Below are 14,778 nucleotides of genomic sequence, written 5' to 3'. Positions count from 1 at the left end.
ATGAGTTCTAGATAACTTGGGGTTGGATATTTTTAAGCTTGGGATTTTCCTCAAGGTGGTGTGTGGTTGCGCCTTATGAGACCGATTAATGAATCTTTTCCATTGGATTCACTCTGTTTCTTTAGTGATTTTTTCTTTCGCCTTCGATAAGGGTTTTGTCAAATTTTTTTTAATGGAATCAGCCATGAGTAGTTTTGCCCGTAATAAACTTAAAAGCATGATATAATTAGGAAATTTTCTTTGATCTCTATGAATGCTGCGAGAAAGTTTGCTCCGACCACCGGTGTTGTTGGTTTGTATTTGGGATATGGGGGATTTAACCTTAAGGATATAATAGGAAGTTCACCCTATGATAAGGGTAATTTTGTCATTTAAAAGAGTTAACAGCCACTTAACTGCACAGACCTAACGGAGTGGACTAAGTTGAAATAAAAATATGAAATAAGGGTAGTTTGTGCCATTTTGATAAAATTTAGGATGTATTTGTCTTTTCAAATAATTATAGGGAGTGTCCGTGAAATTTCGTGAAATTTGCCCTATTTCTTTTAATACTCGATCCCTAAATCTTAGACCCATCCCATTTAGTAACGGAGTGATCAATCCTGGTCCCAATTTGATACCCTGGTAGTCTGGTACCACTGTAATATCAAACAAAACCATAAAACATCGTTTCGCAAAACAAACGGCGGTTGCCGGTTTAAGTTAACCAGCCGTTTAAACGGTTTTAATCATTGGAAAGGGTTGCTTCAATGCTTTTTAGGCAAAACCCCAGGAATCGTCTAGAAAAACTTATCGGAAAGTGTAACTTGTCAAGCACTCAAGCGTCCATTGCCGTAGTTTTTTTTTTTAATTCTAAAACCAACAAAACCATTTTTCCGTCTTATTTTGATTTTTAAAAAATTTCTAGATGGGTGGACCGGTCTTTCTGCTGGAGGGCTCATCCATCCATTGAAAAGTCCGAAAAGTTTCAAAATTGGAGGTACTCACCTCGATTTCAACGGTGATGTAGCCACTCATGTGTACACCTACACGGGCTACACCCACCAGCTTTTCTATCCAAGACCGCTTCTCTCTCGAAAACCACTAGTTTTTCTAAAGAAATCCGCCAAAACCCTAGTTTTCTATCTACACCTTTACTTTCCTTTATTCACTCTATATAACACTCTTCCACCATTTCTTGTGTCTCAGTCTACTTCTTTCTACTCCCAACTTCGTCTGTAATTCTCTCTATAATTCTTCTTTCTGTAGATCTGTTCGCTTCCTTATCTGATCATCATGGGTAAATCAATCTCTCAAGTCTCAATTATTTGTTTTTTTTTTTTTTGTTTTTCTTTCATAGATCGACTTTGTATAAATGCTTTTATCATCCGCTTCTAATCTAATTATCTTTTTCTTCTCTCGATTTATTTTTCAGTTTCTGGCAAGATCAAGATCGGAATCAATGGTACTTAGTCTATCACTTTGTGTATCATTTGCTCTCTTTCGTTTCCGTTAACTGTACTTGTTCGATCCTTATTATTATGTCTTTTTACCTCTTATGTTTCCAGGATTTGGAAGGATCGGTCGTTTGGTTGCCAGAGTCGCTCTTCAGAGGGACGATATTGAGCTCGTAGCTGTTAACGATCCCTTCATCACGACTGATTACATGGTAACCCTATCCATATCTTGCTGAATAGGTTCATCTGATCTGCCGATATTGTTAAAAGTGATCTGAAATACAAGCCGTCGGGTTTTTTTATGTGCCTTACTTGGATAAATCCATGATCGTTAGCACTTCTCAAGTCACTCTGTCTTTTTTTCTGAACTTTATGTTCTTGGTGTTCATAACTATCATCTGAACTGAACTGATCTGCTCTGCTATGCCTTTGGAGCGAAGTGCCCGATCTGATTAGCAATCCATCCCTGATTCGATTGAAATGCATGAATCCTGTTATCTATCTAATCTAAAGTCGTCTTCCATTACGATGTAAATGAGTGTCGGTCGTTAGATCGGTTGGAGAGTTTAGCGTATACGGTGTTCGACTCCGATAGATTTGGTTTCTCTTACCATAGATTTGTTGCTGTGCTTTCTGCAGACCTACATGTTCAAATATGATAGTGTCCACGGCCAATGGAAGCATCACGACATCAAGGTCAAGGACTCGAAGACCCTTCTCTTTGGTGAGAAGCCAGTGACGGTTTTCGGTGTCAGGTATTATTTATCATTTGCTTATTCGTTGGTTCTTCCTTCTTTTCACGCTTCAAATGAGAGTTTTTTTTTTTGGGGGGGGGGGGTTGGTTTACCATTTTACGAGTTCTTATGTGTGTCTGGTTATCGTGAAATTTGCAGGAACCCTGAGGAGATCCCCTGGGGTGAGAGTGGTGCTGAGTTTGTCGTTGAGTCAACCGGAGTGTTCACCGACAAGGACAAGGCTGCTGCCCACTTGAAGGTATGCTGGGATCCTTCTTGTTTTTCTCCCCTCCTGATGGTGATCTTAATGGAATTGAAATCAGTACATTAACTCTCACTTGTTTGAATCAATTCGAATAAATTCTGGTGTACTAATTCTTTAATGTTGTTGGCTGAACGTGTCTATTAACATGATCCTTATTTTTTTTTTGAACAACAACATGATCCTTATTTGAGGAACCTTAGGCATTTCTATCCTATAATAAATTTGAATGGAATGCGAGTATTCATCTGCGATAGCATTTCTGTTTGTTGATTAATGTAGTGTGGTAGAACAATTTAACAAGGTTATATTGTTTGATGCAGGGTGGTGCCAAAAAGGTCATCATTTCTGCTCCAAGCAAGGATGCCCCCATGTTTGTTGTGGGAGTCAATGAGAACGAATACAAGTCTGACATCGATATTGTCTCCAATGCTAGCTGCACCACAAACTGTCTTGCTCCCCTTGCCAAGGTTTTGGCTCTATATGATGTTGCCCTCTTTTCATATATTCTTTTATCTTGTGCCATGACTGAAGTATGTTGTTAGCTTAGCTGATGACCTTCTTGACAGGTTATCAATGACCGATTTGGCATTGTTGAGGGTCTCATGACCACTGTCCACTCTATCACAGGTTTGTTTGGCATCTATCTGAATTCTATTCGTTTTGCAATTTGAAGAGTAATGTGTTGTGAATTATTATTGACTTCAAGTCTGATTTAATACGAATGTTCTTGATTCAGCCACTCAGAAGACTGTTGATGGGCCATCAAGTAAGGACTGGAGAGGAGGAAGAGCTGCTTCCTTCAACATCATCCCTAGCAGCACTGGAGCTGCCAAGGTATTTAATGCCTCTGTAGTAGTTGTTAGATTTGTATGTAGGAGACATTGCATATGGAACTATACACTCTTGGTCGTTTGCCAGTTGCTAGATGCCCAGTTTCTGGTTTGGCTTCTATATTTTTAGCGGTATATTTCTTAAACAGTTAGATGGCATTTTGAAGCTTGCATGAATTGATCTGTGCTTATATGAATACTGAATAGTATTTTAGGAGATCTCTTCTCCTGAATGAGCAAATAGTATTCTAAACAAAGAAACAAGATTTATTGAATTGCTTATTGAATATGAACGGGTGTGAGTAACTAAATCTGAATGCTCTGTTGCTGTAGGCTGTTGGAAAGGTTCTGCCACAATTGAACGGGAAATTGACTGGAATGGCCTTCCGTGTTCCCACTGTTGATGTCTCAGTGGTGGATCTCACAGTGAGGCTTGAGAAGGGTGCAAGCTATGAGAAGATCAAAGCTGCCATCAAGTACGTGCTGAATGTCCATGATTTAATTTTGCTCCTCTCTTCCCATTCAATTGACTGATTAAATTTCGATTGTGAAATTTTCTAACCTTTTTTGTTCTTCTAATTACTTATTTCCCATGGTGGCTCAGGGAGGAGTCGGAGGGTAAATTGAAGGGAATCTTGGGATACACCGAAGATGATGTTGTTTCCACTGACTTTATTGGTGATAGCAGGTGATGAGAATATTTTTATTTTGAAAAAAAAAATGGGGAAGAGATTACTAGATTAATTTAAATTGAGATTCATTTTTTCGGTTTAAAATGTTTAAATCTCTTTCCAGGTCGAGCATCTTTGATGCCAAGGCTGGGATTGCCCTGAACGACAACTTCGTGAAGCTGGTCGCTTGGTACGACAACGAGTGGGGTTACAGGTATAAAATTTTATTTCTCAATAGTTAATGTTTAATGGGAAAAAGGTTCTTTGAGTGGGAAAATATGGCGGCACCCTCTCCGTATCTCCTCTTTACATGAAATAATCACCCTTTCCATGTTTAATATATTGAATTTCTATTTTTGAGTGTAAAACCTTTATTGATTTAAATGAACAACGATGTTTTTGGTGGTGATTGTGGTTTTTTCTCTTGATGCAGTTCACGCGTGGTAGACTTGATCGTCCACATGGCCCAAACCAAATGAATTGCAGCGCAGCTTGATGACCCAAATATATTGTGCTGAAGTGAATCCAAGAAAGTCTGGGCTGCAGTGTTTTTGGGGGATGTCTATTATGGTAAAAATAGGTAGATGATGAATTGGAATAAATCAGGACAGGGTTTTGGACTTTTGGGGGAGGGGGGGGGCTTTACATGAAATTTTACTTTGAGTAATGCGAGTGTTTTATTGGAATGTGTGTCTGTCATGGCATTAGGTTAGGTAGCTGCTACTGATGAACTGGAATATGAGACTAATGCGGTTAATATCTCTGTTTTATTATATCTTTTCTGAGTTTGAAATGAGAGGGGGGAGGGGTTTTTCTGACAAAAAAAACAATTGTGGGACAAGGTCGGGCGCCCCGAGATGGGCAGGGTGGTGGGATGTGGCGGCAGGGCGCTGTGAAGTGAGGATCCCGCACTATATTTACCAAAATTCCCAAATTCGTAGTCTGGATTTCTGGTTGAAGAGATGCTCTTCATACAACGACAAACAACATTGGCCGACACTCTTAATCTCGTCAAAGCTCAAATCATCTAATAATGTCGACACTCCCAACTCATCAGAGGAGCAGGTACCATGGTTGAGTTTGTTTTTATTCTTAAAATCTTAACCTATAAAAACTAAAAATGAAGTATATAAACTTCCACCCACCCAAATCCTAATTCGATTGTTCTCCAATCTCCAGTTGTTGGAAGAAATAAAAAGAATTCAGAAAACAATCCTCATTATTTTGGGCCCCATCGTTTAAAATATATATACTAATAGAGTATTATGTTAGTTTGTTATATATTTTAGGATGCGGATCCTCTCGAGTCTGGGGTTGAGCGTGGCTGCCACATGGATTTTATACCAATCCAATGGTTCTTATGGTTTTTATTTATTAATTTTTCTTTTAATCTTAGTACATTTAAAATATTATTTAGAGGCAATACTATTCTTCCCCCCAGAAAAAAGAGAATGGTTTTAAAAACAAGCAGGTATCATGTAAACCCGAAAAAGGGAATAATTTTCTTCATGCCACGGTGGAGGAATTCCTTTAACGATGGTCTTCATGGCTGTAAGATAAGAGGTGCCAGAGAATAGTCATAGGCAAGGGTAGTTCAAGGCGAGGAGGGGATAATTTTCTTCATGCCACGGTGGAGGAATTCCTTCAACGATGGTCTTCATGGCTGTAAGGTAAGAGGTGCCAGAGAATAGTCATAGGCAAGGGTAGTTGTTGTTGAAAAATCCAACACCTACCCACAAAGGCACAACACTCGTGGTGGAAATAGCGCGGGCGTGTCGGGGTCTTTGATGCAGGTCTAAATGGAATTGAAAATGGCCTGTCTAACTTCAGACTGAGACGAAATAGTCTATTCTAATGGACGAAACGGTCCATTTTACCTTTAGACCGAGATAAAACGGCTTGTTTCGACTGACGAAACGGTCTGTTCTGATCGACGAAACGGCTTGTTTCGATTGACGAAACGGCCTGTTCTAAAATAGCTTGTTCAACGAGGTCGAAAATGGCCTGTTTTGATTTCTAATCAGGATGTGAAGGGGATCCTTTCGTGCCTGAGTAGTTCTAAGGTCTTTTGAGTAAAAGCAAATCACGATGTACAAGGCAAAGGAGAAGATTGAAAAGCAAATTGTTGCTTGACAATTACATAGCCATTGAAGACACATACACTTGCCGTCTGCGGACTGTTGAACATGTACAACTTGGTGTTAAACTACGCTAACCACACCAAATCTCTTGTTCCCAGTAGCGTATTCGTTGAAGTTCCCACATCTTGCTTAGCGATGATCTATCGAAGCTTGGAAACTTGATTTTGATGATGGTTGTCTTCTGAAACACAGGCCAAAAGACATGGTTGCTGGAGTTATTCTCCATGCAAGGCCTACATGAATGCCCCTTGAAACACAAGTCAATGAGGCATTGGTGGCTGGAACCCAACTCCAGCAAAAATTACAGAAGGGATGAATGATTACATCCTGAAAGATAAAGATTGGAAATGATAAAAATAAAGATAAAATGCAGATTGTGTTGGATTGATCCGTTGAGTGATGTCCCTCCTTTTGCTTGGCTTTGTCTTTTATAGAAGATAGACTTGGTAACTCCTATAACCAACCATTCCACTTGCTTTCTTGATTGGGGTCACTTTCACTCCAAAAATGATTATCTCTTGTGCCATGTGGCCATGTAGGGTTTGTAACCTCCCACCATCTATGGTCATGGCGGGTCCCACCTTTCTAATTGGTTAAATCAAATTTTAAACTTGTAACTCCTTGGCAGCGTGCAATGCACGGCCTTATGGCACACATAACCGAATCCCAATTTATGAAATTTGAGTGCAAACAATGCCCCTCACAATCCCGTTTGAACGAGGCCACACGAGTTCGAATGGGAGTGGATATATTTTTATCGATCTCCAATTTGGCATGAATAACCGAATCCCAAGTTGAAATTGGGGTGCAAACAGTAGTTCAAGGCGAGGAAGGGGAGAGAGGGGGGGGGGGGATGAAGTAATAATGAACCTAGATTATTGGTTGTTTCCTCTACGAGGGTGAAGGAAAACTTTCTCCTGTTGTAGTGTACCTTGACGAAAAAGATGTCTATTACTATTTTACACAGTAGCATTACCAACCGTTTCCATACAATATGAATGATTTACCTTTCAATATCAGTGTAGAAAATGCCGAATACAAAGAAGGATGGAAGTGAGCTCGTCTTCCCAGGCTCCTAAAAGGTATGTTAATGGAAGATCAGTTATCGAGGAATTCTTTTATCAAACTCTGCTTCTGTTTGAAATCTAAGCCTTTTGAGTTAGCCATGGTCAACAATATTTGTCTGTTTTTTGTATTTAGTTGTTAAGGGTGTCACCACAAATTGTGACATTTCTGAAAGGCACAAGACAAATCTAATATTGATTTTTTCTAAGGGAGAGTTGTGTGTGGGGAGCATGGCCCCTGTGCATGGACAGGGCCAATGGGAATATACGTAGACGCATCAATAAGGCAGGCATTTCTGCCTTTCATTGGGGTGGGACCAGTCATTTCAACCACCTGTGTGTCTGGCCGCTGAGTGCACACTCATCCATAGTTCTTTTCGCCTTTTTTTTTCTTCTATTAAACTATTTATTCCTGCTCAAAGTTGGAAGTTGGGAAAGAACTCAGGAATTACTGCTTTCTCGGTGTATGAAGTTGAAAGAGACACCCTTTGATTTTGCACTTTCCTACTGTAAACGAGAAAATTAATTAGAGAACAAATTTCACAATTCAGCATTTCAGACATCATAGAACATATTTGAGCCTGGGGATAACAATGAGTGAGAGGGATTAAAGCAGCATAAGAGGGTTGATCACACTAACGTATCACCTTGGGTCTTCTTGGTAAGGCAAGAAAAGGAATGATACAAGATTTCTCTCTTCTCTCTCTATTAAGCAGGGTACGCATCAGCAGTAAGGAGATTGTTCCAATCACCTTGCAGCTGTTAAAGGATTTCCACCGTTTGCAACAAGCTTTGTTATCACTGTGGTAGCAGCAGGAAGGGACTCAGAGAGTAAATTAGTTGAGTTTGTTGGAGAGGCATCCCAACTTTCACAATGTTACAGACTGCTACCCTTACGCATGCTTAAGTGTTCTCCAGATGCTTGCCACTGGGTCTAATACCAACCCCATGGTAATACTCTACTTTAGAGGATGGGGAAATTGTAACATTGTCTAGAAACTTTTGTTCTCTCTTGTTCATTGTTATTCCAACAATAAAATTTCAAAGGTCCACTAGAAGCCTGAATTCAAAATGATAAATATTAGAGTTACCTGATCAATCTCAAATAAAATTTCGGGTACTCTTGCCACTAACGAAATTCTAATCTGTAAACATTATCCATCCAAAAGTTCCACAGGGAAATCAATACAAGGATGAAACATGCAAAATAGTAAGCAAGAAAGCTCCCATGGAGTAAGCAAAGCAAAGCATGAAGACGAATCTCAACAATGCTGTGGAGTCATGGTTCGATCAGCTTGGTCATCCTGCAACCAAAGGATGGAAAGAGAACTTCATCAAACTGAAATGACATACAAGTGGGCGGATAAACATTCGGATATAAAATGGATATACAGCTATGCAGTCCCATTTTAGGACTCTTCTTACTGTAGTCAGTAACCATAAACGAACTTCAAAGAATGCTATGGAAAAAATAAACTTGCTCAGGATTAAATTCATACTCTTCTCTTTTCCATCACGGCGTGGGTATATGTTCCCCAATTATGACTTCTAAAACTTAGAATTGTTCAAGATGGTCTGTCCCCTCCACCACCCCAAAATCCCCCCCCCCCCCCTCACAAAAAGAAAAAGGAGGAATTTAACAATAGGGTGAGGGCCTAAGTACAAATGAGTTCCTATTGATACATACCGTAGCCAACTAATCAGCAATACCATCAGCAGACCTCAAATCTCCAAGAAAAGAAAAAATCACTTGTAGAGCACACGGTGCTAATGTTTAATTAGGAATTGTGGTGGTCTAATCCTTATCTCAAAAATTTTAAACTCGTTTCACTACTACACCCTCTTCTCAAATGTCAGAGGCCCTTTAAGGTGCAGAAAGAAAAGAAATTTGCCAATCAAGGAGATGGCACAAAACAGAAGATCTCAAATCAGAAACTACTAATTGTTTCCTTCTTAAAGAAGTAATGCATTTATGTGCTCATACAAATCAACAAGATATCATATTTAAAACAAATCAAATTCTCCAAATTTCCATCTCGACTCTTGAGTAGATCTATTGTTGGTCTTGCGCACAATTGCAATCACAAATGCTACTAATGCCAACCTCTTCTATATGTAAGCAATATTTATGAAACATAGTGTGCAATTCTAACCTCCCTTGGATCTACAGCTTTAATCTATAATTAATTAGTATATGTTAAAGAAACTAGAAAGCATAGAAATGGATTTGTCATACCTCCTCATACAGGAGAGGGGGAGGGGAGAATGATGGGTAAATACCTCACAAAAAAAAAACAAAAAAAACCAAACAAATAAATGAAAACAACAATCAATGAATAACAAAAGATGACCTGCATAAAACTCCCACCATATTTATGGTGTAGAGGCATTTTCATTAAGCCAGGTTTACTGGGCCACCATTATATGGTCTTTTTATCATATGACCGATTTTTTTTTAAAGAGAAAAGGGGGGGGGGGGGGGGGGCTAACCTTAAAATAAGGAATTAGGGCTAAAATTAGGGAAATAGAGCCAGAGCTAGCGCAGAACAGATTAGGGAGAATTTTAATGACTCAACAACCAGCATGAAAATCTGATTTAACCATCTTTAGGAACAGTCCAATCAGTCCCAAAAATATGGCTGAAATCCACCACTGTTCATTCGGCCTTTCAACGGCTGCAGCCAGAACAGAGAAAGTATATAACAGGGGTTAAGAAAAAAAAAAATATATATATATATATATATATATGTATCATAGTTATCAAGGCGGGAAGGAGACCATGGCGTTTTAGAGGGGAAAAAAGCAAGGCGACACCGCCATGGGGGCAAGGCGCCCAAGGCGTCCAAGGTGACCAAGGAGTCTGGGCGCCATGGCAACGCCTTGATAACTATGATATATATGTATATATTCCACTGTGATGATTATGATTGAACTCAACAAGAAACAGTAGCAGAGGTTGTAGGCTAAGTTCCAGAACAAGGAGAGCTCTGTAACAGCAGTTACGAACTAACCAATAGGTCCAAAAATAGCCTAGAAAACAGAGCATTACAGGCAAGGGAAGAGGAGATGTCACCTATCAACCTGATCTGTTCATGGCTGTAATAGAAGTAGAATATAAGGAAACGGCAACAGCAGCAAAAACACAAATTAACCCCAAGAGGGTAGTTAAGTCGGCAAGGACCAACATCTCACAATAAAGAGGTCATGAGTTCAACTCCCCTTGAGGCCTAACTATTCCCCGGCCCCCACCCCCAAAAAACAAACATAAATGAACCAGGCTGTTGACTCTCAGAATTTACCCACAGAACACCACTTAAGGTGGTTATCCGGCAACTATGAATTCTCATTCATTCAACTCATAAAATACTGCATTACAATGCTGATATAAATCCATATTTATAGACTGAACACCCCTATCCTTTTCATCTTAGCAATGACTAGATCCTAGAGAACTTCCTAAATTACTGGACTTGACAATCACAGTTTCTGAAAATAGAAAGTTTCTAGAACCAGATTCAATAGTTCTTTAACAAAAATAGAACTCCTCAAATTAGAAACACAATATAGACTCACAATCTAGACTAAATCCTCTGCATAAATCCAAAATAGAAAAGAAAAGCTAGCACATAATCTAGTATAGAATCAGCTACCACACAATATGGGCCTTTTATAATGTAAACCCATTAATACTCAACCCATGACCCATATAATCCATTCAGGACTCAAAATTAAGCCAATTCAGGGTTGCCTTCATCAATAGCTAATTGCATGCACCCATAAAAAAATGACCCTATTTGACAAAATCTGTCACTAACCTATTCACCAACTTCTATCAGTCGAGATTCAGAGCCTTAGAGGTGAGAACCCCAGAAAAATGCATAATCAAATTCGGTGATTCACTGTAATATGAATTGATACGGAAGCATTTTCTTATAAGCCATATACAAGATGGACTCTAGTTTTTCCTTTCAAGAAAAATCCTTTAGCAGTCTACTCAATGCCAAAGATTTTACAAAGTGAGGCACAAATGGTCATCTCACCAAATACGAGCACTATCCTTGCAGTCCATGGAATATGAACAATGTATCCTTCTCCTCTCTTACCTTATTTATTTATGGGAAAAGAACGCTACCTGGTCACGTGGCCGGCGTTGCTCCTACGCCTAGACACAGAAGTGCGCAAAAATACCGTGCTGCCCCCATGGAAAAGCAGAAATACTACCAAGGTTGATGCTTGTGCGCGGGCGTGCAGACTCTCAAGGCCCAGGTTATTGCTTGCTTTGATCCGTTGGTAAGTTCCAAGAATCTTAAAATATTTATAGTTTAAGGATGGCCTGTTAAAGATCATAGTCTGTTACACAGCATGTCATTCAATCAGACAGCATCTATTTCGTGACATGTTTCAATTTGAATGTAGACAACCATTACCATAAAATACTCTTCAACGGCAAAATCCTCTAAACATCCCAAACCTCAATTGATCCTGCATATTAACCCAAAACATCCAACAATCAATAATACATAAAAGAAACTTTCTTGATTCATGAGCCCCAGCGTCACCGAACACCCCAAACTACTCTACAAACCTTCAAGCTTATCCTCCTAGTCAATTTCACACCCTATCAAGGGTTTCCTGAAACCCTACCTTCAATTAACCCAAAATTCACAAAAGTTACAAACAGAGAACCGTTGGGATTAGCAAATGGTCACTTCTATCCAATTAACATACCATATCCCCAAGACTTGACTGACTGCGCCGTTAATCCAACTTCCATACTCTAGCACTTTAAAGTTTTCTAGTTACCTCATTTGAAGCTTATCTGCATTTCTCATCTTATGGGATACATTCCATTAGTTTCTGCAGCCTTTTTAGGCAACCTGCACTTCTGTGGAGCCATCAGAAACGGCCAACCATGACTAATGACATGTGTGCAAAATCTACAATTAACATTACAACTTGTTCATCGATGGGATCATGATTCTTGAGCATCATTTTATATTGATTGTTACTCTAAACTTCAAGATCAAAGGTGAAGAATTACAAATTGATACATGTTAGTTCATATTGGGTAAACATCCAAGTCATAGTGTCAAGGCATCACCTAGACGTCCAGACACTTTCAAGGTGTCAAGATGATGGCATGCCTTAATCAATGTAGGTAGCGCGACTGCCTTGGCCACCTAGGCATCACATTGGATGCCTTGCTTCGCCTAGGTGGCTGAGTGGGGGCCTTATGCTGTTTTGTGTTTTTTTTCCTCGTTATAAAATATAATATTATTTTCCTAAGCTTTTTATTTGCTGGTGCACAAGATCATAATGCTTGTGATACATGGAATCATTGAATCTCAAACTCTTTTTGCTATACTGATCTAGTTATACCAGTATAGTTTATTGTTAATTATCTGCTAGATTCTGATCCAATGTGACATATCAAATATTATTGAACTGATTAACTGAAATATCTTCTTTGTTCAATTAATAGTCAACTGATGGTTTTACTGCTAGTTTGTTGTGAAAAATCGGTTAGCCTTACAAGTTACAATGGATGTTGTTAATTTATATTTAACTGCTAGTTTCTTTAATTTGTCTGTCAATTTACTGATGATGTTTATGGTGTGTCTATATTAGATATATGGGAAAAGGGGGAAGAAACACTAGAGCGCCTTGTTGCCCCTTCACTGCCTTGGGTCACTTTGGCGCCTTCAAAACTATGATCCAAGAACATATTGTTTTGTCCAAGACTTGGGGTCGAATCCTGTCTTCGACCTTCTTTTTCTAATCCTCCAAACCACACACTTAGCATAAATAAAAAGAACCTTTCACCAACTAGCAACTCATAATCACTACCACCACAAGGTTGATGAATATTAGTACTACATAATGCATCACCCATTTAGAATATTGTGCTATATAACATTGACCTTGATTGAACATGAATGGGTAATAATAGAACATTCAACCTCACTCCTAAAGAAAGGCAAAAGTGGATCATTGTATTTATTTTGGTTGCCCCTAATCTAGGCTTGCTTCCTCTTAACAGTAGCAAGCAAAACAAGAGATGAATCTACAATCTCATGCCTTGAGTGAAATTAGTAGTTTACCCAATTCTTATTTTGCTCCATATGCCAAGAATAGCTTCACAATATAGTAAACTAATTAAAACATCAATTGTTAAACCCATGTTGGCATCGGAAACTTACATACCTACCAGTAGTTATACGGTAGAGAATTCAGCAAACAGAACCTTAACTTAAGCAAGGGGAATCAACTAAAGGTAATTTTCTATACATCTTCTATCCTCTACCAAACCAAAAATGAAAAAGACTCGGACGGCTATTATTTCAACAAAAATGAAATGGGTTGGGGGAGAGGGGGGGGAGAGAGTTGAGGCAATCACCATGATCAACGGCCAGGAGTCATAGAAGGGTTGAGGCCAAGAAGCATGTTATTGCCACCAGGAAGGTAAGCGACGTTCGGGGACTTGGCCAAGGTTGAAGCAACCTCCCTGGAAGCCTCAATTCTCCTCAATTCAATCAGACCCATCCCAGCAGCTGCGGTGGCATCGGAGATCAACTTAGCGGACTCACTCTCTCCCTCGGCTCTAATAATGGCAGCTCTCCTCTCCTGTTCGGCCTTGGCCACAATGAACTTGGACCGCTCCGCCTCCTGCTGGGCCACCTGCTTCTGCTCAACGGCCTTAGAGAATTCGGCGCCGTAGGAGAGGTGAGTGATGGCAACGTCGTCGAGGACGATATTGAAGTCCTTAGCGCGACGAATCAAGCTCTCGCGGACGAGGGCAGAAACATGGGGACGCTCGGTGAGAAGCTGATCAGCGTTGAATTGGGCAACGACTGCCTTGAGGACTTCGTTACCGATAGAAGGGAGGACCTTCTCGTCGTATTCGAGACCGAGGGTCTTGAAGATAGTTGGAAGGCTTGGGACAACAGGGCGAGAGAGGACTCGCAGGGTAAGGTTGACCATCTGGAGGTCTTTGGTGCCGGAGATGGATGAGAAGGTGTGTGGGCGAGTACGGATGTCGAAGATGTAGGGCTTCTGCAACCATGGGACCAAAAAATGGGTGCCCTCTCCCACAGTCTCGTCCAGTACTCCCCTGAATCGATCGAAGAGGACCGCTCGTTGGCCTCCATCGACGGTGAAGAGGGATGAATTCAGAATGGTTACACCTGCGCCCAAACCGAACGCCGCTCTCGCTAGATTGGTCAAGAACGACACCGCCGCTTGACTGCTGCCCATTTTCACCCTCGACGAATGAAGAGTAGTTCCTGTAGATGCGAGTCTCCGAAAGTCCCCTCTCCTACCGGCCTACTTTCCCAATCTTTCTTGTTCTGCAGGTAACCAAAAGGGTCCAAAACCCTAAACCCTACCTGGTGCGGATGGATTTTCCCATAAAAGTAATACTCCGGAGTCTTGGGCCTGTTCCAATGGGTTATGAGTGTTGTGGGCTGGGCCAATTTGGGACGATCTATTAATGGACTGAGTAAACCTTTCGCCCATAGTGAAAGACTAAAGAGAGAACCTCATAGGCCACTACAAGTACATCTTGGCTCTTGGATTTGGCTGGTGAAGGATATTTTGGATATTTTAGACCTAAGACTAAAGTTTAATGATGAAACTCA

The 14,778-nt window shown here is 40.2% G+C and overlaps 2 protein-coding genes across 4 annotated transcripts; one reads left to right on the top strand and one right to left on the bottom strand.

The window, feature by feature from the left end:
- Positions 1-1,188: 1,188 nt before the first annotated feature.
- LOC122655686 (glyceraldehyde-3-phosphate dehydrogenase, cytosolic) lies at positions 1,189-4,423 on the top strand. The gene is made up of 12 exons (XM_043849955.1): positions 1,189-1,279; positions 1,415-1,444; positions 1,548-1,648; positions 2,076-2,191; positions 2,330-2,429; positions 2,756-2,902; positions 3,002-3,062; positions 3,172-3,269; positions 3,599-3,741; positions 3,870-3,953; positions 4,061-4,150; positions 4,370-4,423. The coding sequence occupies exons 1-12, from the start codon at positions 1,276-1,278 to the stop codon at positions 4,413-4,415; spliced, it is 1,020 nt and encodes a 339-aa protein (XP_043705890.1). The 5' UTR covers positions 1,189-1,275; the 3' UTR covers positions 4,416-4,423.
- LOC122655687 (prohibitin-3, mitochondrial) lies at positions 1,916-14,420 on the bottom strand. 3 transcript variants are annotated; one of them, XM_043849956.1, is made up of 3 exons: positions 13,533-14,420; positions 13,210-13,218; positions 8,148-8,432 (listed from the first exon to the last, which is right to left on the bottom strand). In XM_043849956.1, exon 1 carries the CDS (start codon positions 14,393-14,395, stop codon positions 13,544-13,546), a length of 852 nt encoding a protein of 283 aa, XP_043705891.1. In that variant the 5' UTR covers positions 14,396-14,420; the 3' UTR covers positions 8,148-8,432; positions 13,210-13,218; positions 13,533-13,543. The 3 variants fall into 3 exon arrangements, with proteins under 3 accessions (XP_043705893.1, XP_043705891.1, XP_043705892.1); XM_043849958.1 differs by lacking the exons at positions 8,148-8,432; positions 13,210-13,218 and adding an exon at positions 1,916-1,927 and having other exon boundaries at positions 13,539-14,420; XM_043849957.1 differs by lacking the exon at positions 13,210-13,218 and having other exon boundaries at positions 8,148-8,445; positions 13,539-14,420.
- Between the last annotated feature and the right edge of the window lie 358 nt (positions 14,421-14,778).

This window comes from Telopea speciosissima, chromosome 3, assembly GCF_018873765.1.
Source record: "Telopea speciosissima isolate NSW1024214 ecotype Mountain lineage chromosome 3, Tspe_v1, whole genome shotgun sequence".
Classification (NCBI taxonomy): Eukaryota; Viridiplantae; Streptophyta; class Magnoliopsida; order Proteales; family Proteaceae; genus Telopea; species Telopea speciosissima.
Note: the sequence above shows the minus strand (reverse complement) of the source record. Positions and strands in the feature narration are given on the sequence as shown.